General features: G+C 38.1%; 1 protein-coding gene across 2 annotated transcripts in view; it reads right to left on the reverse strand.

Annotated features, from left to right (window-relative positions):
• Positions 1 to 27952, reverse strand: part of PPFIA2 (PTPRF interacting protein alpha 2) — a 101653-nt gene that overhangs the window by 59992 nt on the left and 13709 nt on the right. For both annotated transcript variants that reach the window (XM_053464959.1, XM_053464958.1), the window contains exon 3: positions 3568 to 3630. In XM_053464959.1, the coding sequence (XP_053320934.1) occupies positions 3568 to 3630 (63 nt within the window). The remainder of the gene's footprint in view (positions 1 to 3567; positions 3631 to 27952) is intronic.

The following is a 27952-nucleotide window of genomic DNA, read 5'->3' on the forward strand; positions in this document are numbered from 1 at the left end:
GGGCAGGTGTAAGGGTGGAAACGTGGGAAGATGGAGCCATTTTTTTGGCTATTCTGAGGCAAAATGTGTAACAGATGTTACATGAAATGGGATGAAATCCCCAATGATGCACAATTCTTTAACCATTGCCAGAAATAACTGTTACAGTCTTCTCAGCAATGGAAAGTAAACGGATCAGTCGTACGCATGGTTTGTAATCTTCATTATTGTAATTCTCAATAACAAAGTATTCCAGTGTTTTTTAGATGTATCCTACACCGGGATATATGCACCTGTCCTTTTTTTTATTTGTCTGGGTGCCTTTGGATGCACTTGCAATTACCTGATCTGCATGCATTACCTTTTAATAACGTTTTTATGCAAAGTACAACATAATACATTGTACAAGCCACCAAAAGACACGTTGTTGCACATTAATGTCTCATGTTTACATTAGCAAGATTGCTAGCAAATGTAAATAGAGATTTAAACAAGCATCACTGTGCTCACTATTTAACAAATGCATAAATAAAAAAAGAAATAATAAAGATAATTTAATACAATATGACTTTTTGCATCATCTAGTTTAAATGTGAAAATGATACGGTTGCTAGGAAACCTGTATCAGTTACTTACAAATAACAAACCTTACACCTCAACGTGTGAATATCACAGCTCTCGTCTAAATTTGTAACTTTGTATAATAAAAAAAAAAAATGTTCTATGAGCTCAGGCGTATGCTACATAAAGACTCCATATCTTCCAGAAGAAAAAAAAACAACCACTATTTACACTTAAATCATTAACGGATTATGGCGTATTGCAAATAAACAATTACTGAAAGGAAACCACACAAAACATATATTACTAAGAATTAGTAATATATAATATACAATAAGTGCTAATGCACTATTCAATAAAAAAGTGTTTGCATGGACATTATTCGGTATTCCAATAACAAAGGCTTACAGAAAAATGCATCTTCTGGAATACAAAGAGTTAGCAAAACTCACTGTTTAATGTTTTTCACTGTACCATCCATGAAGTTATAACATTAAAACTTCACTTTGCATCTTAAGAAGCCATGTGGGTACACCTTCGCTTGGTCATTATATGAAATATGTTTAAAGGATGTACCCAGGTATGTAATGTACTCTATATAGGTTACGTGCATGGACACTTGTGATTGTAACGTACATTGTGCATTATTACAGTACAGACATTTATAATGAATGGTATTCAAATGCTTGCGCAATACCAAAAATAAGAGCTAAATCATTTGTTCAGCTCATGATGCTTGAAGGGTGACACCAGTAACTGCAGAGCACTGGGTCTTTCTATGTCATGGTGGTGGATGAGTAAGTACAGAAAAAACGCATACTGACAGGCAGTATCGTGTTACCATGGCAGCTGGTGGGCTGGGGAGGACTACAGTCACGATCCCTGTAAATACAGAGCACAGATTCTACCCCGGGCTGTGTAAAGGCATGGCTCCAGTAGACTAATAAACTAAAGGAAGAAGAGATACTGACTGCTGAATGGGATGGGATATTCTTTATATTTATATATAAGGATGTGTGAATCAAACTGGTAATCGACCACACAGCTCCATCACTTCCCCCAGCTGTGTTGACTCATATAGACACATACAAGCCAAAATCATAAATAATAATAATAATAAACAGCACTGTATGTATGTATGTATATATATATATATATATAGTGACACACAGGGCGTCACTGCATCATCAATGGTATGCTAATTTAACGTTAGTTGTACGAGTGGAATAGTTTTTAGACATAAGTATGTGTCATACTTGATACAACGTGTCATACTTGATACAAGGTATCACCTAGTAACAAATGAAGGTGTAAGGCTGACCAGGGGAAAGACCACAAGACTGTAACACACAAGATGTCCCCTATCTCAAAACAACACGGTTTGCTTTAAGGGACACTCCAGCCACGTTAATGCATATGATAGCCGAGCGTCCCCTTTGAAATATAGTTTTCTTCCTCTTAAAAATGAATGGTAGGGGGCTATGCATAAATGTATTTTCCTCATTCCCATGCCTCGGAATCCTAGTTTTGCAGGGGATGCATTTGACTTGACCACATCTCTTGTGCACATCTGATGGGAGTGCTTTCTTGCCACTGACTGGCTGTCTGAAGTAGCCAAAAGCGGCATGAAAACAGGACCACAGAGGTGGGCTGTGTGCTGAAGCTCTGGAGCTGCAGCCTCTCTTAAAGGTAAATACTCCCCCCCTACTAGCAACAAATGCATATTTAAGTAGTTAAACGTGCCTTGATATACTTTCTTCATTGCCGAGGCCTCTATGGGACACTAGATTGTCCCTTTAAAATAAGGTTTGCGTCTATGAATTGAACAAACATTATGTAAAATTAGTGCCTCCTTAAGAGCAATGATAAGATTTGTTTGTAGCTGTCTATATCTGTTTCCAAAAAAAAGGACTTTGTCCAGAACCCAAAACACAGCTGTTTTACATCTAACATATACTTTGGTTTCTATAAAAAGTACAGCTTTCATCTGACAAAGTAGATGTTTTTGGTAGTTTTTGTGGTGAACCCTTGCAAATTCTCCTTAAAAAATGCATTTTTTTGAAGGGGAAGCTTTTAATAAACATTGAGTTTTTTTAAAAGAAGGAAATCATGTGCCAATAACCATAAAATATTGGATATGTAAACTTCCTACATGCAACTCACTAAGGGTGGCTACGAGAGCATAGGTAAGATATGTGCACAGAAGTGTGTCCTTTAGGGAATGTATTTCTCTTCTATTAATTCACTGTGTAAAAAGCCAGCTAGAAATAATAAATATCACTAGTATTACAAAATTCAGAAGCGGTCCTACATGCATCATGACCATATAGACTATGCTAAGGTCGTAGTTCAAAAAAATGTCCCACAGATATTTACAACATTTTTTATTATTTTAGAAACTAGTTTTCAGGACCAAATAGGACCATCTGCTGGGAACAAACTCAGCAGGTCCCACAATATCCTAGACTGTGACAAATCCAATGTAATATTCATAGGCTTCTTGCAGGAAACTTTGGCTTTGCTAAATGGCATGACTGTTACTCTTACAACGCAATAACAGCATCTGTCTCCTTAATGTCCTAAAGATGGGTAAAACCACAGGGTCCACACTTTTCAAACGAAGACAATCTAATCAAATCTGGAATACAATATATATATACATATGCATCGTGTTGCACTGGAGCACAGGACTTTATATATTGATAAAATACAAATTTTTATACGGCACAGGTTTTGCCCACATAAAATCAGTGAAGTTGTGTATTATAACGTAATGTATGGCAGCTGGGTGGATATAGAGCTGCATTGATAGCTTCTATAGTATAGTAATATTTAACCCTATATTCAATCAAATATAAAAGGTTGATTCATTTTACAGTATACAATTATACAGTATTATACATATTGGATCTGTGATTTTTGGCAGGGTGATGTGGAAATGCAGTATTAAGATCATGGGGTTATCTAAGGGATGATCCCAAAGGAAGCCTTTGAAAATGTCAGGTGAAAAAGAAAACAGGAGTCTACCTGGCAGCAGCTTCCAGAGGTAACGGGTGACTCAGGAAATATCTTCTGAGTGACAGCGGACAGCTGTTGGCCACAAGAGGAGAAGGGTTTAAGATTACGTATAGTAAAGCTGAAACATTGAAGTTCTTGGTACTCTCTATATCGCTTTATCACATGTAGTACCGTTAGACAAACATGCTTTATCTTATAGCAATAGACCAAGCTAGATACATTTAGTGTCTACTCTCATTCTCTTTGACATATTAATAATCATTTGATGTTGTAGGTTTAGCCTGCCGTTTTAACTTCGCTGATCAGTGACAATACAGCATCTGTTTGTCCTTTTATAGCCACCAACGTGCACTGATAACCCAATGAAGATTTAATATACTAGAGACATTTCTGTAATAGCCACAAATTCATATAAATAAGGATCCATACCGGGAATGTATATACTTTTTTTTTTTTTATAATCGAAAGGAAAGTGCTTTCCAAAGCAACCAGGATATGCAAAACAGAATGATTCTCCCATGTGGTTTCAACACTATCTAGGTCTCTTTTTAATCTTACCTGAGAAGCATCACTTCTCTGGTTCTCCAGGTCGACACCCGAATCCTTCTGCCCTGCTCCCGCCCATTTCTCATTTAAATGGGGGCGTTTCCCACGAAGTCAGCAAGACCGCCCACTGTCATCAGCGGGACCGCCCACTGACATCAGTAGGCAGTCCTGGCTGTGTCCCGAAAGGGAAGGCTCCAGGTAGCCGGAGCTCAAAAGTTCCCAGGTATGGATATAATATGTTTGAAGAGACCTAGATATTCTTGAAAGCTTACAATATGTTATATGCCAGTTAGTCAATAAAGGTATCATCTTTGCCAAATTTGGTTTCTTTCTATAACTATGGTACAACTTCTTGTGTCTCTAGTATGGCCTTATAATCCACTTATTACATGGTTCAGAGGTGGAGCTACTGTTGGTGCAGCATATACAAAATACCAACAGTTGTGCATAAAAAAAAATGACCACAGCAGAGAGGTAGGCCCAAAAGATTGTAATTGCAGGGCAGGACTCAGTATATTTAATTTATATTTTTTTTTATTGTTTTTTAAAACACACGAGAAAAAAACTTTAAACAATATTACATTAGTTGGCACACATGTTACCATATAAAAGAAAAGGACAAAAAAAAAAAAAAAAAAAAAAAAAAAAGGACTTTACATATACAAAACAGGACATATATTGGATCCGGTACTTATGTATCTAAATAATTAAAATATAATACTAGAATAAATAGAATAAATATCATTACATATATTAAGTCAATTATGTAGCATTAAGATGATATTACAAAATATTTCTGGCTAAAAACTATAATATACCAAGGACTGATCATATTATCAGTCTAGTTTGCCCTCTTGGAGTACTTTGATCCATTTTTCCCCAGTGTTTTTGGTATACATAGGACTCAGTATATTTAATCAACGAAAGGTGGGATGTATACCGTATTTGCTCGATTATAAGACGAGGTTTTTTCCAGAGCAAATGCTCTGAAAAATACCCCTCGTCTTATAATCGGGGTCGTCTTCTAATCAGACCCCAAAAAAATGCTGCTTACCGGTCGCGAGCAGCGTCTCTTCTGTTAGAAGCAGGGCAGGAAGCTTGCAGCGTCCTCACAGAACTCTATCTCCCCCCTCCCTCCTCTGGGGGCGGGGCCAGAGAAGTTGCTACAGCCGGTCCCCTGCAGAAGTCTGCGAGTGGGAGATCTGCAGTTCAGGTGAGGTGGTGGGGGAGGGTTTTTGAGTATGTGTGAAGTGTGTGTGATTAATGGAATGAATGAGTATTTAAATGTTTGTGAATGAGTGTGTGTGTGATAGCATGGATGTGTAAGGGGGGTGGGGGTTGTAGCATGGCATATGGAGGCTGTAATCCCACTGCTATCATCCCCAGGTTCCAGCATGTACTGGCTGCCTTGGCTTGATAGGAGTGTGATTGCTGTTAGCAGTTTGATATATATATATATATATATATATATATATATATCAAACTGCTAACAGCAATCACACTCCTATCAAGCCAAGGCAGCCAGTACATGCTGGGTTAAAAGGCATATCATGGGGCTGAGTGGCATATAGGGGGTTAAAATGCATTTCTGGACCTCCAGAAATGCATTTTAACCCCCTATATGCCACTCAGCCCCATGATATGCCTATATACCTCCAGAAATGCTTTATACCCCCCTATATGCCACTCAGCCCCATGATATGCCTTTTAACCCCCTATATGCCAGAGTGGCATACAGGGGTATAAGGCATATCATGGGGCAGAGTGGCAAATAGGGGGGTATAAAGCATTTCTGGGGGCAGAGTGGCATAACTGGGGGGGGGCAGGTTGGCAAATAAAAGGAAATTTAAAAAATATATTTTTCTCAATCATAGCTTTTATTAAACATGAAAATAATTTACATTAATTCATATTTACTGGTAAAACTTTTTCCCTATAGGGTAGTCTTATATTCAGGCTTTTTGTTTTTTTCCTAAATTAATATTTTGATTTTGGGGGGTCGTCTTATAATCGGGGTCGTCTTATAATCGAGCAAATACGGTATATTTCTGTCCCTGACAACCTGGAGTGCTGAAGTATGAAAATACATGTGTTTAGTTAAGGGGTTTAATAAAATTTCCCATTATAGAGGAAATTTCAGTAACAGATTCTTCATTATCTTTCAGCAGCTGTGGGCCGTTGCCTCCACACACAGCCATTAACGGTAAACTACGGCAGCAGTAGATAAGTAGTAAGAGATAAAAGTGGTGTAATCACCATGACAACCGACAGATTGGGCCAGCTACTTGTCCCACTTTTAAAACTACTTTTGCACCAAAGTTGTTTGTTATACCTAACCCTTTATGACGCATTAGAATTGGTGACAAGCTTTCTGTCTAGAGAAAATAGAGAAAAATGCAATAAAGTAAATATGCATAAAGGCAGTGCAAATGTAAGGCAACTTCTGTCTCTACACATGTACAAAGTATGACCTGCCCTAAGCAGTTCTGTGTCCACTGCCGTAAGCCGGAAAAGTGATCTTGTTTGTATGCACTATAATGAGATCTTTAAATGCAGAAAGGTTTACATTCTGAATCACTGATTGGAAAAATCTTCCAGGATTGTGTTAATGCAGGGGTGTCCAAGTTTTTTCTGCAGTGGGCCACTTCATCAGAATTGTATACGTGCGCGGGCCACACTCATTTTTCACTGTGAGAAAATATGGCCTTTAATAAAATATGCAGATTAAAATAAAGTAAATGACAAAGTTTTGTGACTACAAATTCAGGATTCAGGATAATTAAAAATGAAATAGTTCTATTTATTCTAGGGATACACCAAAATGAAAATTCTGGACCAAAACATTCACGGTTCACTTAGCCAAAACCAAAAATGACCCCCCACCTTTAAAAATAATAATAAAAACTCATTATTGTTTGTCCAAAAAATTGGACAAACAAAAATTAGCAATATGACTTGGCATGATAGGAGTGTGATTGCTAACAGTAATCACACTCTTATCATACCCAGGCAACCAGTAAATGCTGGTACCTAGGCATGATGGGACTGTGCTTGCTGTGATTGCTGTTAGCAATCACACTCCTATCATGCCAAGTCAGCCAGTACATGCTGGTACAGGGTGGCTGTAAGTGATGTGCAGACCCCATACTGCTGGCAGCATCAATACACAAGGGGGGCAGCTAGCCGGGTTTCAGCATGTACTGGCTGACTGGCTGACTTGGCATGATAGGACAGCAATCACAGTCCCATCATGCCTAGGTTCCAGCACTTACACATCCATGCTATCACACACACACAGACTCATTCATTCATATACACATTCATTCACAGATGAATTCCCTCAATCACGCATACTCATTCAAACACCCTCCCCACCCCCTTACCTGCACTGCAGCTCCCTCGACGCCGCTCACAGACTTCAGCAGGGGGCGCAGCCTCCCTCTGCGTTCTCCTGTACTGCACAGAGGAAGCAGGACTGGAGCAGAGCCATGTGATGTCACGTGAACTCTGCTGGGTTCCGCTTCCTCTGTGCAGTACAAAAGAACCTCCCACAGGTAAGTAGCAGGGCTCGAGGTGCGGTCCACATAAGATCGGTTGCCCTGGCTGCATGTTGGACGCCCCTGTGTTAATGTAAGTACGTAACAGCAACTGAACTGGTGAGCTCATATCGGAATATCAAAACTTAAAAACCTACACTGTTTATACATTATCTAAGCATATAAAAAACTCAAGATACATTTGCTGTCTTGTATACAACAAAAAGAACCATACCCAGAATTCCTTAGTTCTAAACCCCTATGGGGAGGGGGGGGTCGTTAAATGACAGATTAGATTTTATAGCACTGGCAACATTTTTCTTGGGATTTCATAAATACAAAAAACCTTGTATAATGCAATTTTGTCTTTCATAATCATTGCCTTAGACTGCTCACTTTCGGTGGAATTATTATTGTGGAGGAGGGATTTACTACATCTGTTCAAAAAAACCATTCATTTTATGTAATTCTGGGAAGTCATACATCACATTTCTTTCGTATGTAATTAGCGAGATACAGGTAAACAGATTAATAATTTACTGAAGCTCATTAAGCAAAATGGTTATAAGATGGACACAGCAGTACATTACTGACACATTATCATAATGTATTAAGTGATACATACTTGGGTTGGGTGATTTTTTATAGTCCACAACAGTATAAACAATAATATAGTAAAAGTGGTATGACCAAATTACTATTCATTTATTTGTCCTACCTTTAACTGGAATATTTACCTGCCTAATATCAAGAGCCCAAAGGACCAGGTCCTTCCACTATATAAAAAAGTTCTCATTAAAGCTCAGAGGTCACTATGCTTTTATTACAGTGTTAACACAAACATAATTATGGTATGAAAATCAGAAGAATGTGTATAGATAAAACACTTCTTACTGCTTACCTAAGTTAATTATTTTTTAATGAAGATACAAGGATTTTACATATGATCCAAACCAAACAATACTTTTAGATCTTAAGTATTATCCACCTTTTCCATGTCTCATTGTGAAATACAAAAGTCATTCCCCGTCTGTCTCTCTTATATAAACAATGAATCCCAAGACATGTTGGGTTTCATGGGTTAATCATAAAAGGTGCATTCTTTTCTTTCACATCTAAAACTATTTCAAGTCTACACAGTATTTTCATGACCCGTCATTTCCAAAATTTGGATTTTGTAGATATAATCCCTTGCTTAGTATGCTACTGCAATTTAAAACAAAGCACAGAACGCAAATGTCAAAAGATTTGTTTTCCCAGAACACTCATTTTCTGTGATTTCTGGAGCTTTCATCAAAAGGAGGTCTCGTGGCATTTTGAAGGTCTTTCAAAAACCCAACATTTAACTTAACAAGTTCATGACATGCCGCTGAAGAACATGTAACAGTAGGAAATAACTACCTTCCATTTCTTAAACCGCAGCAATGTCTATTTTTTGTTTTATGTTACAGATTTTAGTTTAACGTTTGTGGCTTTGATTTAACTTTTAACCCATATTACATCAAATATAATTTAGCTTAAATCCACTGAACTCCACAGAGAACTGTGGTATTAATGTGGGATGTTTTATGTTCACAAAAGGAAATTTACCAGTAGCTAAACAGAAAAGATGAACAGTTAGTTACCCCCAATGTATGGCTGGACCCATGACGACAATGGTACAACATCATCATTGGTGCTTACAGATAAAAATAAACAATATATAGGTAAATAAAGGTCACCATATATGTATACCACAGGATCAACATCTCATCTAAGTTTTATGTACCCCTCACAAATCTCCTTTATAGGTTTTATAGCAATAATGGGATCAAATGTAATATGTGAATGAGCCTCTATGGTTCCATAATTTGTCAAAGTGTATATTTCCAGAAGCACTGATCTCAGTACTGATCCCTCAGCGGAGCTGTAAGGTGGACCTTATAGCACTAACAGGGCTTGGTTACTGACAGGAGCAAGAAGGTCACTGATCTACAAGTAAACAGGTTATCAATTAGACTTCCTTTACAAAAGCAGTTCAGGTTTCTACTACACATATGGAGCATGCTAAAAGACTTGAACATCAAATGTCAATTGAAAACAACTAGTCAGGAAAAAAATATCTCATTTCATTTATAAGAGATGAAGAGCTGGATGGATATATGTAGAAACAGGAGTTAGGCCATTTCAGAAGTCACTCTTTCACTAAAGGTTAGAGTTATTATGGTTTCATGAGGTTTATTTCATGTTACTCTACCTGCTTTACATAAAATATGGCAGTTGCCCTTCTACTGCAAATCCTGGAATAATAAATCTCATTTATTAATATTCTTTGGCTAATTTTCAGTGAGGGAGCTTCCCTCTGTAGCCTTGCTAACCTCATTAGCAACTGGAACATGAACCCTGGGGGCCGGATTTTTCTACTCTCTGGGTAGCAACTCTGTATTATGATTTGGGATTTCAACAGTATTCAATAATAAATAAAATTCTGACATTTTAAACCACACCTCAACCTCTTCCAAATCGTTTATTTATAGCGATGTCATACGAATAATATATTCTTATGACGCTACTTCCCAATTCTTTTGGTTTTTAATGCAATGTAAACTCCCAATATCCATGTGTACTCTAGTCCCTGGGTGTCACTGCCTGCAATGCATGAACAGTGTCTATTAGCATGGCAACCTTATACACCAAGTGATTAGTCTTCTACATTTCAACATTCACTTTGCTAACATTGAAGTTGCCAATTGTGCATTCCAGTGAAGTGATGGTACCGATGCAACTGATTACAAAATAAAATAAGTGGTGAGTCTTATAAAAATAAAGTAAGTGGTATATGTAGTGAGCTGGCGCGGCAAGACCTGAACAATGGATGGGTAGACCCTTGGCTGACTTTGCAAAGCCTTCTACAAGCTAAGTAGGATTTCCTCACGGGATAAGGAGGGCCTGATCTCCTCTGGCTTGTACCCAGGTATGGAATATCAGTCCACGACACCTCACCTAGCTCAGCTCTTAAAGTAATTTGCTTAGTAATTATTTGCTAAAGAGATCCACCTCCACTTTTTCTAAGAAGCAGTCCACTAAAGATCCAATTGTCCATCAAGTTAGATGGTTAACTTAACCCATGCCCATGGGGAATATAAGGGCATTTCAATTCAACTGCAATTAGACACTAATGTGGGGGTTAAAGAGTTGCCCCTTTTGCATCTTGAAAAAAACCTTTACTATGAACCAATTGAGTGAATGCAAGTTTTGATGAGTGCGCAGCGGAGTTGGCAAAGTTGAATATACAAAATGGATATTTTCAACTCGGCACCACTCGGATCTTCGTACACTAAATATATGTAAGTATGTAAATTTTCAATAAAGCCAGCAAGCCAACTACCAATAATTGAACCCATTTCACTAAGTAAATTAGTTTCCTTTCTGTTTTTTGAAATGCAGTTTTATTCTCAGTTGGTCCTGTCTGTCACACTACATTTACATGACTGTAAGTAGCATTTCCGAAGGGAAGTGCTGGGTTTTAATTGCTTTGATGAAAAATACACCAGGGATCAAGGCTCAGAGACTTGTTTCTGTGATGAGACGCTGCAGTCTAATTATAGATGTGATATTGTCAAAATTGTGAAACGGCCTCCTGGTATATGAAACATTCCATTCTAAAAACACAGACACATATAAAAAAATAAATAAAACTAAAATAGTTTAGTAGTGCAGTATAGTCTACACAAGCTTGCCTTATAAAAGGTAGGACCTATTCAATGGTGCTAGTATTTCAGCTACATAGCGGTGTATCTAACACTTAGGTAACCAACACCTTACATGGTCACAATTAGACAGATAAAACTCCAAAAATGTATTATTTATCAAGTTCTTTCACAGAGGAGTCTAAATTATCCATAAACTTTGTGTTATAGCATTGTGTTATTCTGGATCAGGGCTGGATGGATATATGTAAAATCAGGAGCCAGACAATTTCAGAAAGCACAGGTGTAAATTTCAACTATGGACACTACAAAAAGCAGCAAGAAACTATTCTCACTAATGTTATATCTATAATAATCATTATTTGAACTCAACAAAACTGTTATAGCCCGAGGCATCCCTGCACATGCAGAGACATGCACTTTTTAAAAATGGTTCCTATGAGACACCTCAAGATGCCAGCACAGCAATTCAGCATATCTTATCTACACTTACAATTACTCTAATTATAGAAAGGCCTTACACAAATGAAACATGCCTGAATCTTACGCTCAACTACTTCAACTATATTTATTCAATGCTTACCATTTTCGAAATAGACAAAATCTATATATCAACGGGGGATGGAACACTACGGCATAACAAGCATTTACGGCCAAAGACATGATATTATGAACTGATATTATTAGCCGAAAGAATGTAACATGTCTTGGAGTGATTCAAATGCATTGCCTCCCTACAGTGTCAGCATTGACACTCCAGGAGGATGAGGAGGAGGAGGACCTTCTACATGAAGGGGGTCTCTGATGACTAACGTGCTGCCGATCCCACACAATATTGTCACAAAAGCTTTCTGATCACTGCATGATAGGTAAGTAGGAAGATCATAGTATCAAGAAGTAGAAACAAAATTTTACATATTTCCAAAAAACTGAAAAAAAAAGAAAATTAAAAATCAAATAATAAATTAAAATGTATGTTTTGTTTAAGTGGGTTAGAACCAAAGTCTTGTTTGTTCTCTCTCTAACTCTTTGCAAGTCATAAAGAAAAGGAACAGTGAAATGTTAATTTAGTGACATGTATTTGTCTGTGGAATAAATATGGCCTGTATGAAAATTGTTGTACAAGCACACATCAGTAATATAAAAACATAGACAAATATTTAGAGTCCAGGTATAAACGAGAGAGGAATTGCCAATCACATAAGCCAGCAAGAATTCATCTATCCATTATGCTTAGACCCCTCTAACCTCTTGCTCTAACCACCATGCATGGCACCACCAATCACACCACGGTCAGTCACCTAGATCATACTTCTTTCCCATTCTAAAGGTCAGTTGAACAAGTATACCTCTTGGCCATGTCTGCATGTTTTACACACAACCATACAGCATATATTATTGCAGCCACATGATTTGTTGTTTGACTATTTGTGTTAAGGTGCAGGGGTACCTAATGAATGGTTGAGTATGGTAAGGTTTTTTCTGTGTGCTGCTATTGGGTGCATGTATAGGTAAAAATGATTTGCAGGATGCCAGGCTAGGTGCTGAAGAATCAGCAGCTGTTGTCTTTATGGCCTGCAGTTCATTAAGGATTCAGAAACCTATTTCATGCTGTTAACAGCTTGTTAGGCTTTTATCTCCAGGGCACAGCATTGCTTTGCCTAATGTTAACATCTATACCGAGCTGAGAAATGAATACAAACCGTCCATTTATTTTGCATTTTATGTAAAATGTAAGTACACAGGTTAAGTAGATTTATAATCCTAATGGATTAGAAGGAGAAAAAAGTAAAACAATTTGCATTATTTCCAGTCTCAGATGCATACCAAGAGACCTCCAACCATCACAACCTTTTCATATCTCCCCCTTCTACAGAAGCCCCTACACCCAGCTATCTGCTATGCAAGATGTATTAAGCCAAATGATCTCCTGACCATACCTACCACCAGCCAGCTTTGGCTCAGTCAGTATTTTGGGTAGGGTCTAACGAGACCCCTGTGCGTATGCACAGAAAGTTCTCCAATTGATTTCAATGGGAGTGCTGACTTGCCACTCGTTGCCCATTTCTTGCCAAATATCAGACAACTGAGTAGGTGTGGTGCTGCAGCTTCAACTAAAGGTAAGTCATTATATATTTTTTGGCAGGTATAAGGCTAGGTTTCCACTTGGGTTTTTGTCCTGCGTTATTTTCTTGATGAAAAACGCCATTTTCCTGCGTTTTCCTGCATTTTGGCGTTTTTTCTGGCGTTCACCCAGCTAAAAGGGATTAGGATAAATGGCAAGTAACTGTTCCCTCCTGATGTCATTTTCTTGGTAGAGTTCTACTTAAACACGCCCCGGCGGACCCTTTTGTCTCTTTTCTGTGGTTTGTAAGGCATGCTTTATTCCAAATGTCAGCTGCTCTAGGAAGATTGGCCCCAAATGATGGTGCAAATTGTTTGCTGTTGCTTTTGGCACGCAGGATCCAGTTAATGCGTCGGGTATGTTTGTTTGTAATGGCATGTTTGTTCCCAATGGTGTAAAATTCAATATGAACTTTGTTTTCTGTGAAACTGTTTGTTTCCAGCCTATTTCTCGTAGGACACACAGATACTGGGTCCATCCTCTGCATTGTAACTGTGGAAAAAAACACCATAAACGCCAAGGCAAAACCCACATGGCTTTTTCATGGTGTTTTTTCTCTCCCATAGACTTCTATTGGAGAAAAACGCCAAGATTTCCTTGCAAAAAACGCCAGAGTGTCAACATGCTGCCATTTTGAAAAACTGCCACAGAGCCCAAAAAAAGCAGAAAAACGCCAAAGAGGACTGAAAAAACGCCAAGCAGAAAAACGCCAAGTGGATATGGCATTGCGCGATTTCCTATTGAAGAACAGCTAACACCTGGCCGCAGCGTTTTTTCACTAAAAAAACGCCGTGTGGCTGAATTGGCGTTATTATGGGCGTTTTTAGCAAAAAAAAACCAAGTGGAAACCTAGCCTTAGGAATGCATTTTGGAGTACTGAAAAAGTACTTTAATATTCATGCATTGTTTAGAAGGCTGCCTGTGACACTGGAGGGAATTCAGTGGCTGAATACCTGACTCCAGTTCAGTGCAAATGATTCATTGTATTATTACCAGCATAGGATATTCATCAATAGTTCCTAATGCCCTACAGCATAATCATTTGTTGTAACAATACACAGTAACGTAAGTTTTTAACAACCGAAAGGTTACCAAAAAACACAATGTAATCTGAACACAATGTGTACACAGGGCATCTCCCTGAGGCTGTATAGTGTCACAAAATGCATAGTAAACATAGGGAGATTTCATAAAAGTCATTTGTGTCCCTATCTTCTATACAAAGTATAACAGGCAGGGTTTATTCATGAGTGTCCTCTTTTCTTTAAAGAAAAAAAATGTACATTTATCAGTCCAATTTTCCATTAATGAGCCTGCCAGCTGAGTGATAGCCCTGGTCTTCACAGAGAACGATATCTTGCCAGAATATATGGAATCTATAAACTGAACTAACAGCCACATTCATAAGACAAAATCTCCTAATTGTATCAAACGAACCAGCTCATGTGCATTTCAAGGAGAGTAGCTAAACAAACTATATACCTAAACTAAAGTATTTAAACATAGATTGCTAAGTCATTTTACTATTTGTGAAGTCTAATAAAATGGTTTTCCATATGGGAGAAAGAATATACTGTATGCATTAAATCCCTTAGCCAAATCTACGAGTGCATTTTGGGTCTTGAACTAAAGTATAGTCTTACCTGACCTGACCAGGTCCACCAACGGTCCAGTTGGAGTTTGCACAAGGTAGCTCTAAAACACTTCCACTTTACTCAACCTTTGGCTGTGGTTGAGGATCAAGAGAGCTATAGTAGCACTACGTACCGATGGAAAGGTAACAATATCACAAAACCCTTAGTCCATCCCTTTTGATAAAGTAGATGTGGTAATTATAAAAAAGAGCTTATTCTTAAATCATAGATACAGACTTATTTTGAAAATCTAAGGTAGGCAAGTATAGAGTTACAACATAAATTGAACAGCTTCTAGGGCTAACTTTAAGGTTTACTTTTTTTTAATATAAGCAAAACGTAAGCAAAAAGTTAATGAATTCTGCTCTGAGCACCAATCTGACTTATTAAAAAAGCACTTACACGATAACAATACTTGGCAGGATGAGGCTCTGAACACTTTTATTACAGCTACGTTGACCCAATGATGATAAAATTGAGCCTAATGTAATTAAGAGCAAGCACACGGATAAGGGAGACTTGCCCTTACGATCAGTTGCCGTATTATGTGGATTCCCCAATACGCCTCACTAGAATTTTGCAATCTCATACCGACTATAAAGGTCATTTATAACTTTCAGCTTAACACGTTAGATGCAAAAGATGCCTAAAGCAAGTTCTACCACCGTCCGCGATGAACTGGCTATATACGCCACAAAACCGTGTATGTTACTTAAGTAATCAGATTCCCAGGGGTCTAAGCAAGGCGTTGCTTTGAACACTATTTGGTTATAATTAAATATAGCAGAGACAAGCAATCTTTCATTGTTACATCTAGTGTGGCTGAACAGAAGACAACGAAGGGACAATAAGACAATTTCAGGGCATGTTCTAATTAATTGTCTCCATATTACAGCATTCGTATTCTGCCAACAATGTTTTCTTATCCCTCATGGTGTATTTTTTTTTCCCCCATGAAACAGAAAAAATGCAGTGCTAAGTAAAGGCTGGGGAAATGAATGCCTTCCTATGTCTTACATTCATACTAACCGTACTCCTTATTGCAGTCAGGCCGGAAATATTCAGCCAATCACATCTCTTGTGCTAGTTTGCAGCCCAGCTTCATGGTAATAATTTGGAACTGGCATGGGAAGGATGGCAGATTAAGATTAAGGAGTTTGACGGTGAGGTGGGACCTCTGCTCCAGATTGTAACGTAGAAACGTAGTGCATTCTACGTACATAGCTGCTATTCCTATAGCCTAGCACAAGAAAAAAAGCTGTCAATAAGGTAGAGATGGAGGTACACTTGGTGTCCTCCTATTGTATTTCCAAAATCATTGGGTCTTATCACCATATAAACCAATGGGATATCCCAATAGCCAACAACAGTACATTTATTGCTAGGGTGATAAGACCACTTTTAAAACTTTGCACAAAGTTGATGCAAATTCACAGCACATGAATATTTCTTAGAACATTTTGAAACTGCAGTTCTTAGCTCTAGGACTTGTTATCCTACAATTTCTTCAGCAAGCACAAGCACCTGCCTTTTTTGCTGTGTGTGATATGATGATCATATATGATGATTATATATTATAACTTTGTTTCAGGATGCAAATTATTTGCATCGTATATGTATCTATTGCATACTGATGTATTCAAGGTATAACAAGATGTTCTTCAGAGTTATTCTTCTAGGGTTTGTGTACAATAGGTAAAACAGTTAAGCCATTATGGGGAATTATGTATTAAATAGATGCATTAAAAAATACTATTTTTATAACTGTCCAGCTTCTTTTCTCTAGCACTCCATGTTGGCTGGTTTCGTTAAATGAGAGCTATTACAGGATTTTGCAAGGTTACGCAGTATGTAAGTATTATGACCACGCCGTACAGAAGTGGTCTGTAATTATCTCTCTATTGGGGCTTCATGGCAACTTGACAAACCGAGTTCATTCTTATCATCGCTGATCCCCTAGCTGAGCGTAATAGGGCAAAAAAAAAAAAAAGGCAACAGAAAGGGGTTAACTTGATTCATAAGCAGATAGATGCAGGTGTTTTTTTGCAATCTAAGGCCATTGAACTATTTACAGAAAAATAATAGCTTTCTGTAACGCTCAGCCACAACTTAAATGTATTTCAACTAAAGCAAGTATTTTGCTTAAGCATAGTTAGCATATATATATATACACACACATATATATATATATATATATTCATTCAAATATGTTCATACATTTCCAAACCAGCAAGATTTTGCAAAGAACATAGAGCAGAACAATGTATATAATGACATGTAGCAATGTATTGATATACAATGTTTTATGACCCTATTTTTGTCACCTTGGAGCCAACATACCTGAATTGTATAATACCTGGTCCCATTCGGAAGATGCACTTTTGGCGATCCGGAAACTGTGTTCATATCCGAGAAAATCATTTCTGATCGGACATCCGGTACAATCCACAAAATGATAGAGATTCAGACATGTGAGGTAAGCTTCTTTATAAATCCTTCCATGCATTACAGGGAGCTACAGTACTAAATAAAATCTGCCCCATCCCTTCAGATGTGCCGCAATAGCATTTGCAATCTCTCCCCCTGCCCCCCCCAGCATTTTTCAGCTGACATGGCAGGTCATCAGTTACCTCTTTCATCTGATTTCAAGCTCACATGGCAAAGTAAAAGCAGGGAAACGAAAACCAAAGAGAGGAAAAATGAGAGAAACCCAACAGTGTATGAGGCTTGTACAGAGTCTGGCAATGCCTTGGTCCTGCCCATCTGTTCCCAGTGATAATCACCTCCCCTCTATGACAGTCTAGCAAAGTGATTATGCTAAGCATCCCGGCTAACCAATAACACACAGCTTCATTTAAAAGCATGTGTGCTCCGTGTAATACAAGGGACCTCTTCTGATGGCCCCGAAGGGTGCTAACAAACTGTGTGCAGCACTGCTTCATTCCCAGAAATTATTATTTAAAATAATAATAAAAAAAAAATTATATATATACACACACTCAAACACACACACACGCTCGAACACACATACACAGATTTACAAAACATAAGATTTCAGTATCAGAAACAAAATATTTTTCACAGTAACATTGCCAGGTGGTTTCTGAAAAGAAGGCAACATCTTTTTTAGTAAACCTAATAGAAGCTGTGATCGGCGGCAGTCTGTGGCAGTGCCAGCGTTATCTAATTAACTACCTACCATGATGTTTTCTCCTTTCTCTTAGCTGACCCTTAAAAAAGGCTGCCATCTTGCTACAAGGCTCTAACCGACCCCCTCAGTTCATTTTAATTATAGATCAACTTCTTACCCCTAAATACTGCTACAAGGGAGCTACTATTCCCTCTATTTAACACAATTCCATTGAGATTTCAATCTCAAAAGACCACCATTCTTGCCAGGAACTTCAGCACTCCTGAATATGTTAGCACTTAATAAATACAGCATTCTATGACTCAATTTTGTGTACTGTAAAATGTGAGATTTGGGAAAAATGAGAGACTAACTTTAATAATAATAATTTGATATCTATGTACTGTATATACTTAGGGATATGTATTTGTTACAACAAATTTCCACGACTTATCGACCATCACAGTTACCTTTAATAATACTAACTGGAGAAATAGTCCTGCTGAGAGGTTCTTGCATTGACCTTGAATATGTATTGTTTATGGATTGTCTCAAAAGAACCTGCTGTGTTATCCTCTTAAAATTACAGTTTCCAGTCAGCGCATAAGCAAGAAGGTATAACCTTTCCAATGGTAATGGAAACCAGAAGCTGCCACATGCACTTTAATACAGGATAGCTGTGAGGTCCCTTTTAAAATTTACGTGGTGTCCCCCCTTGCAAATATATGGAGGGATTCTGCAGAATCCTCCCTAAGCATGTGTCCTTTTACTTGCCCTTCCGAGCTACTTTCTGTGCAGGAGATGTGTTCCGCCCAACACATCTTTTCATACAAGATATAACTATTTCCAGTCAGTTCCGGTGCTGGCTTGGCAAATACCATGGGGGGTCCAACGAGATGCTCCATCCCCCTTGATTTCAATGGGCTGTCCTGCCACCAATTGGCTGCTTCAAGCATTCTAACAAGCCGTGGTACAATAGGACACATACATTATTATCTTAAGATATGCTTACATACACTCACGTCTGAAAAAATAACTATTCTTATCTTACTTGGTAATGCAAGGTTATGCAGTAGTGTATACGGATTTCCAGAACAAAGGGTTAATGCTCTACAGCCCGTGAGGCAAGGTCAGCACTGCAATGTATAAATCTGACATTGTCCTATGCGTTTTATGTAAAGCAACACTTTAACATGCATATTATCATTTCTTCTTAATATACGTTATATAATATTTATACTATATAAAAGAAATAATAATACTAATATTATTAATAATAATAAAAATAAGATAGCACCATCATATTCCACAGCTCTATACAATTTATTATACCAAAGTCAACTATTTTATGCATTACTTTTTTTCTTTTGCAATGACTCCTAACATCCCAGGGGACACACAAAGCCATGTCCCTTATTCTTACTGAGTGATCTGTGCACATTATTGGGGTTAGAACTCATACATATAATAGATAAACCATCTTTTATTTTGGGGAAAAAAGGAGGAAAAAATTAGAAAAAAAACCCTACAAATAGTATAACCTCCATTGGCAGGACAAGACACTTCTGTAGGAAGATTCTTCAACTAATTAGGATTTCTTATTAGTTATTGATTAATTTAGCTCCATCATATGCAATAGGTAGATATGGCATAATAAATAGTGCATTTCATAATAATTTGGATACAAACAGAAAATAAGTAACGTATAACACAAAAAGTCTTCTCCACAGTAAAAAATGTAAAAAAAAAAAAAAAAAATCTTTCACCTAGCTCTGTGTATTATGATGTGATGTGAAATGGCACAATCAGGCCTCACCCTGCCAAAGCATCCCACAGCACAGTTCAGTTGTGCAGGAGGATAATGGAGCAGGATAAAAATAACTGATACTGATACACATATTTGCCAGACTAATGTGCAGGTTCACACCTAGGTTTATGCTACTCAAGGTGTAAAAATCAAGTTCTTGTGATTAGCATTCAACACTTAACTGACAGGCCATAATGCACTGAGATAGAGAGAGAACTTACTGAGACAAGATAAGGATGTTGGCAAACTCTGGGTCTACAACCCAAGAGCAAACAGCATACACAGCGGTTACGAGTGGTCAACATTGGATGAATGTATGTCAAGAATATTGAAATCAAGCCCGGCATAACTAAATAAAGAATGTCTATAGGGCTCCCTGCCCAGTTCCCTTCCCACTACAAACCAATTTAATGCCATTTTGGCCATGCTGGCCATTGTCCGTGGCTAGCCCCACATCACACACACATATCAAACATATTTCTGTTCTGTGACAGAAACCACATTACGATAACAGAGAAGTGAGTTTTCCTTGACTATACATCTCTTTAACCCCTTAATGACAAAGCCCGTACATGTGCAGGCTCAAAATGCATTTGTTTTCAATGGGTTTAGGGACCGCCCATTGTCCTTAAGGGGTTAAGGATTTGTATAAACAGTGAGTTCCTAACCATTCAACTGTTTTCATATCAATTGTCAGCTCTCTGCCTAAAGAATAGAAGGTGCTAATTAGAACTTTAACTTCTCAGGTATATTTTGAAGATCCTGAACCATAATTCTAATGCATTGTAACATTCTAGAGTTAAACACTGGTTTTGCAATCAGCATGTGCTAAAGAATATAATTATAGTGGTTATTCAGAGTTACACAGCAAACCGTGCTTAAAAGTCAACAGCTAACAAAGTTTAATTAGTAATCATCCAAGAAAAGAACCTCTATTGCCCTGCTTATTGTATTTTTTAAGTTACTGGGTAATAAAGAAACCTTCACTTTGGAGATCGGAGTATAATTCTTCTTAGCTGTAAAGCTTTAAATAACAGCATGGACATTTACGACAAAAAAAAAGAAAAAACCCAACACATTTTTACAAGCACAATACCAGTAAAATAGACTGATATTCCAGCTAAGTGTGATTTTTGTATTTTAATAAATCTTAATCCAGAAGATTGGTACACTATATGACCAAAAGTATGTGAACATCCCTCCTAATTAAGTTTATATATTTCAGCCACATCTATTGCTAAAAGGTGTATAAAATTAGGCACATAGGCATGTCATCTCCATAGACAAACACTGGCAGTAGAATGGGTCATACTGAAATGCTCAGTGATTTTAAATGTTGCCATAAGTCAGTTTGTGAAATTTCTGCCCTGATAGATCTGCCCCGGTGCACTGTAACTGCTATTATTGTGAAGGGGAAGCGTCTAGGAGGAACAACAGCTTAGCAACTAAGCGGTAGACCATGCACACTCACAGAGTCTTCTGTAGCATCACTCACTACAGAGTTCCAAACTGCCTATGAAAGAAACATCAGCAGAAGCACTGTGCCTTGGGAACTTCATGACATTGGTTTCCGTGGACACACACAAGCCAAAGATCACTATGGGCAATGCCAAGAACTGGTTAGAGTGGTGCAAATTACACCACCCCTAGACTCTGGAGCAGTGGAGACATTTTCTAGGTTAACAAATCACACTGGAAGCCTGATAAACAAAATTGGGTTTGGTGCAAGGAGAAAGCTTCCTACTGGACTGCATAGTGCCCACTGAAAGTTTGATGGAGGAGGTACAATGGTCTGGGGATGTTTTTCAGGGTTCGGACTAAACCCCTTAGTTCCAGTGAAGGGTAATGTTAATGCTACAGCATACAAAGACATTTTACACAATTATATGTTTCCAAGTTTGTGGCACCAGTTTGGGGAAGGACTTTTTCCACATGCCCTTGCCCCGTACACAAAACAAGACTCGGCCACTATACAAGTACCAGTAGCCCACCAGTGCAACCTATATCATAAGGTTGATGTAGTCCCAAAGATAACTATGCTTACAGCTTCACAGATAAGCTTATCAAGTCCTTTCCCCATAGACCCCTGATAGTTGTATGTATAATAGGGTACACACATGCAATCAACTGCCGTGGTCCGCTGCTCTAAGATTTCTAGCTCTCTAGAGGTTCCTTGTCACTGGAGCACGCCTCCTCAATGCACCTACTTGTGGTGCTCCCATCAGCTCAGAACCCTAGGCAACAACCTAGCAGTTCACATATACGGCAGGTGAGGCCCTGGTTGAAGGCCATAGTAGATAAACACCTGAGGATGCATGTCTCATCAGTGCATGGGTATGGTTATACTATAGAGCTATTCTGCTGCAGTTTTTAAAGCTCTTTGACCACAGAAACCAATGCTGACTAGCCCCTGCTGACTAGACCAATCCATATACTGTTGTTGGGATAAATCTAGACATGAAAACGGTGCTTTATAAATAACCATCATTGTTGCAAATATTGACATTTCTGTTTCTACTGAGGTAGTTCAACAGTAAAATCTGTGTCCAGAGATAAGTATCAACCATTAAGTGATTTCAGTATTCCCTATTATCACACCAGCTTTACTTAACCACATAGTACTGTTTCCATGTACATGTTAAGAGTATCTTTACCGAAGCAAAGTACATTTATACAAGCAAACCCTGTCATCATGAAGAAATAGCAAAATCTAGTATTATTTCAAAAAGTATACTAATCAAAAAGATACCTAATAATTTTGAGCAATATTTGCAGACGTTACTGCCTTACCTCTCAAAAGAAAGAAACAATTCTGAGTCCCTGCATTCAGTGCTGGCACAAAGGCTTATAGTTAAAGGGCAAATAGTATATATGAGAGATGGCAGTAAGGCTTATTTTGAACAGTGAAATGTTAAATGTTACATTTCCATAAAATCAAAATTGTTCTCTTAAAAGAACATTTTTGGAAAGGTTGATCAGCCGATTACAGGCATTTTGGAAAATGAAGCACACAATTTCTTGATAACAAAACCTATTAGTGATTTTTCTCACGATAATGTGCTAGGAAACATTACTTCCTGCCATTTCCTTTGATTGCCACCTAGTGGACAATTTATAGAATAACAACATGTATCATTTCTTCACAAAGCAGGGGAAGGAATTTTGAATATCCAATGGAAGAAAATCAAAGCTATTTAGTATTAACAGTTGATAAATTGCTGCATTTTTGTAAGATTAATATTGAGAGAAAGATTTCTGTACATTTGTCTTTTGCCATATATATATATTTTTTTGACACAAAACTTGTATAAGAAATTACCAATATACTAGCTGTAGGTGATTCATTTTTCTAACACTGTCCTCTTAATATTGTGTTTTCCCTAGCAAGAAGAAAAATTTCCATTAATGATTCATTAAAGGATATTAAAGGATATTATATAATTAAAATAAACAACTTTAGATGCCTATATTATTCAACCTTAAAAATTAAGTGTATCTGAAAACATGTTTCTTTCGTTGAACTTACTTTGTTATGTTATTGATATACATAGAACTGGCATGCGGTTTACCGGGGTTTGTCAGTGATTTCAGTGTCGGAGCGGTCCTGTCACTGATTAGCTGCTTCAAGGATCCAAACGGTGGCGAGAAACTTTATGACAAGAATGATTCAGGGAGCTACAGCTTCTGCATAAGGTAAGTGCTTTTATTATTTGTTTTAACTTTAAAAAAATGTACTCAACACACTTTAATATGCACTTTCTTTGGTGAGGTTGTAAGGGACATTAAACTGTCCCTGTAAATTTTTTTGGTTTCTATCTGGTCCTTTTTGTTACCAGTGACACCATCACTTAATATTTTTCTTTCCTTAGTTTACTAGTTACATATTACTGTATATAAAACGGACATATTACTTTCCTTCAAATATTCATTAAACCTCCTAAAGAGGAAAAAATAAATTACATAATAATTTGAAATATTTACTGTTTTGTAATGAGGTGTTTATGCAAAAACACACAGTGGAGTCATTTACTTATTACTTTTGATAAGTTTCAAGAACACGTGATTTACTAAATATGCATTTAGTAGGAGTTGGTAATCATGTGCCAAAATTTACAGAATCAAAGTCTATTTATATTATAAGTTAGAATAAAAAGTGGCAATTTGGGAATCAACACACTAGCACTGGATACAAACCAATGTTATAATCTCTAGTTATCACTCTAAATCCAGTACCAAAATTGCTTTACTTGACCAGTATGAGCAGTGAAGTCTAATTCAGCTGCCAATATATATCTATACTTTACTCATGTCACTAACATGGACATTAACCCTGAACTTGCCTGTCTTATTCAACTATAACGGGCAGTGTGGTACTATTTTAATGGATGTTGCTAAATGTGGAGCATTGCAACATGCTTTCAATTTTCCACCAAAAGCCAAAAATAAAAGTCTATTTAGCTGGTTTGAGGGAATGTTTTTGTAGAAGAGAAATATCCTTTGCATTAAAGATGCTGTTCTACCTATCCTGCTAAAGTTAACAATATTCTAACTAAAGGCAGCATTACAAATACCATTCCAAGTACGGTTTAATACCTAAACTCTCTTCATGAATAATCATTTAATGATTTTGGCTCATTTAGAGTTTTTGCAATCAGGCAGTTATGGCTATTACCATAGAAGCTGAAAAAATCTTCTTGTTTCCATGTTGAAATGATACAACAGATCTACTAAGGTCATGTAGCATGTATCTGCTAGGTGCAACATCCAGCCGCCACACAACCGCAAAAGAAAGAGCATACCAAGAATTTGTGGTGAAAACTCAAATCTGATATATTTACTATGGCATTACAAAAAATTTCTGTGGTTGTACATGGTAATACATTTAGACATGTAACCCATGCAAAAAAGTAAAGTTTCTTATGTTTCCTGCTGGATTGTTGACTTTAGGGGCAACAATGATGCTAAATGAGTGAAGTTATTGTGGTTTGTTACATTATTATTATGAATATTGGGTTTAAAATTCTAGGAAGCCTCTCCTTATTGGCTGCCCATCTTACATTCATAGATAAATGTCTTAGTTCCCAAATGAAAAAAGCTTCAAGCTCTCCACGACTGAATGAAACTAGATTTGATTCATCTTTTCCAGAGCCTGTCTGCGCCTCATATAAGCTGCTGCGCCTGAATTATTGATGTGAAGATAAAATCAGCCAAGATTGTATTTTTAGCTGTCTGGTACTCTAGAGATACTGGCGGCTTCCTGAACATGTTCTTCATACGCAGCTCTTTAAGACTGAATTCAAACAAAGTAACTGAGTATCACCCATTCAAAACATTAAGATGGGCTACTTTTTCCCCAGTGCATCAGAACCTGACTTTTAAAGCTGGCATTAGGGTGAGTTAACCTTTTGGGTGCGAAAAAGTCATTTTGCATACTCCCTGGCTCTTGATGGGTAAGTGAATTAGTGATATTGCGGGATCATTTGCACCACAATATTTTCTCATTAACACATTTCTATATCCAAAATAGAGCTTAATATAACAGATTTGTATTACCGGAGGTATGTACCAGTGGAATGTTTTTATCTTAGATTATTATATGTGTCCAAGGTCTCTTCATAATGCTAAACCCTATCCTGAACCATTTAAATTTAGTGTTCAAAGAACCTTCCTAAATCCGTCTTGTTGGATTATTATACCGTACTTCCAGAAGATGGCAGTAAAATATCAACTGAAACCTGTTAGCTTCCTTTTTCTTTGCATGAAACTAATCAAGACAAATATATCTATTTATATAATTCTTCATTTATAGATACTGACCTTTTTAAGAATACATTTTAATTGCTGGAAGCAAGACACGAGGACTAGTAAATGCATTTATAGCCCTATGGGAGTTAGGAGAAGAGTGTATGGTCACTCAAGGGATTACAGTAGGCCTACGCATGACCTGTTTTATAAAGTACGTAGAATTATTTTATCTAGGAGTCCCCTAGGAAATCCCCCAATAGCTTGTTTGAGAAAGGTATACCCTAAGACTATGACACTGGCAAGTTAGCCCGTAAAACACTAATCAAACTTAAGACGTGATTTACGTAGATCACAAGGAAAGTAACAACTGGGTAGATACCTTCAAACAGGGGTGTAACTAGAAACCTCAGGGCCCCGGTGCGAGAATCTGTTAAGGGCCCCCCCCACCCCCAACCCATCTAGCCCTTTTTCACGATCTACCCTCTCCCTCCCTAACCCCCCTTCTCACGATCTATCCTCTCCCTCCCTACCCCCCCCCTTCTCACGATCTACCCACTCCCCCCTTCTCACGATCTACCCACTCCCCCCCTTCTCACGATCTACCCACTCCCCCCCCTTCTCACGATCTACCCACTCCCTCCCTACCCCCCCTTTATAGGTCACTTACCGTCAACTCCTGTGTTGGGAGCGTGAGGCGTTTGTCTCTGGTGCCGGCGCTTCACTGCTGAGCGCCGGCATATGACGTCATATGCCGGCGCTCAGCGTGAAGCGCCGGCACCTGAGACAAACGCCTCACGCTCCCAACACTGCACTCTGGGCAGTGCTGAGGCAGGTGGCGGCGGCAGCAGCGGCGACGGCGGCAGCAGCGGCGGGGAGTGGAGGCATCCTGGATTTCTGTCAGTCAGGGGGCCCCAAGAGTTGCCGAGCGGTCGTTTTCAGCAACCGCTCTGCACCCCTTGGGCCCCCCTGACTGGCAGAACTCCAGGGCCCGGTCGCAGTCGCGACCCCTGTGACCCCGGTAGTTCCGCCACTGCCTTCAAACCTAGACCAAATAGGGAAATCTATGAATCTACTTTTCAATTCGCAATCCCAGGTCTTTTCCTATCATCTTCATCAGATCCCAGAGATTATAAGTAAACAGCTTATATTTTCTTACTGCAATAAAGTCACAAATAATCAAACGATATCAGTAAAGTGTAGCTCTACTGCAACATGTATATTGACAGCTGCACTCTAATTGAAGTACACTCTCCCCAATGACTCCAATGTGTACAGAGTACCTAAATCTTCTAATTGGCTCAAAAGGATGGAAGATTTAGTAAGAACCAGCAGGGTGTTTGCAATCTGCCAATCTTGGAAATGACTGTGTTTGCATTCTTTGATTTTGGCTCATTTGGGAGAAGCTGGTTTCGTCATTAAAATGAAAAGACCAAATTACATGTAATGACTTATATGTTCTATAAACATGTTTATACTGAATTTATATTCATGCATATTTACATAGAAATTCATTTTGCCGTTCTGGCATCATTACGCTCAAAATAGATATGTGAATCATATTAGAGTAACGTGCGATCAAACAATATGGTCACAGGCTTACAAATTGTCATTACGTGTTTCCTTGTGGCCTGTATATGAGGCTTCTGCAAAGACTAATGAAGTTACCCTGTTCACATTGGCCATAGACAACTCTTGCTTACATGGCAGTGAGACTTATAAAAACATACAATACTAGCTTGGTGCTCATTTATTTTAAACCCTGGACGAAACTGCATCTCCTGCCAAAAATAGTAATCGGAGTGTGCTCCATCACCATCAAATTGGTCTCTTGCACATCTCAATATCTGGCTCACGTCTTCCATTATTGAATCCTCTTTTCCTTGCCTACAAAACTTTTCCATTTGCCTCATCCCTTACCCGCCAAAAGACCAGTATAAATATTATCCATTCAACAGGTGTACACGCTCAACGATAAAATTTTACGAGACCCTATTTTTCTTTACTTTATTGAGGGTTTTTTTAAGCATTTCCTCATTCTGTCATTACATATAAATAAGGAACCTCTGAAGGTTCAGGGCATAGTTTTTGGAGTGTCATATACCAAACAGAAGTTGAGAAACCAATGGCCTTAGTTATGAAGAGGAGACATATTTGCTCCCCAATATAGAACCCGGTGCCAAAA

Source organism: Spea bombifrons, chromosome 4, assembly GCF_027358695.1.
Source record: "Spea bombifrons isolate aSpeBom1 chromosome 4, aSpeBom1.2.pri, whole genome shotgun sequence".
Taxonomy (NCBI): domain Eukaryota; kingdom Metazoa; phylum Chordata; class Amphibia; order Anura; family Pelobatidae; genus Spea; species Spea bombifrons.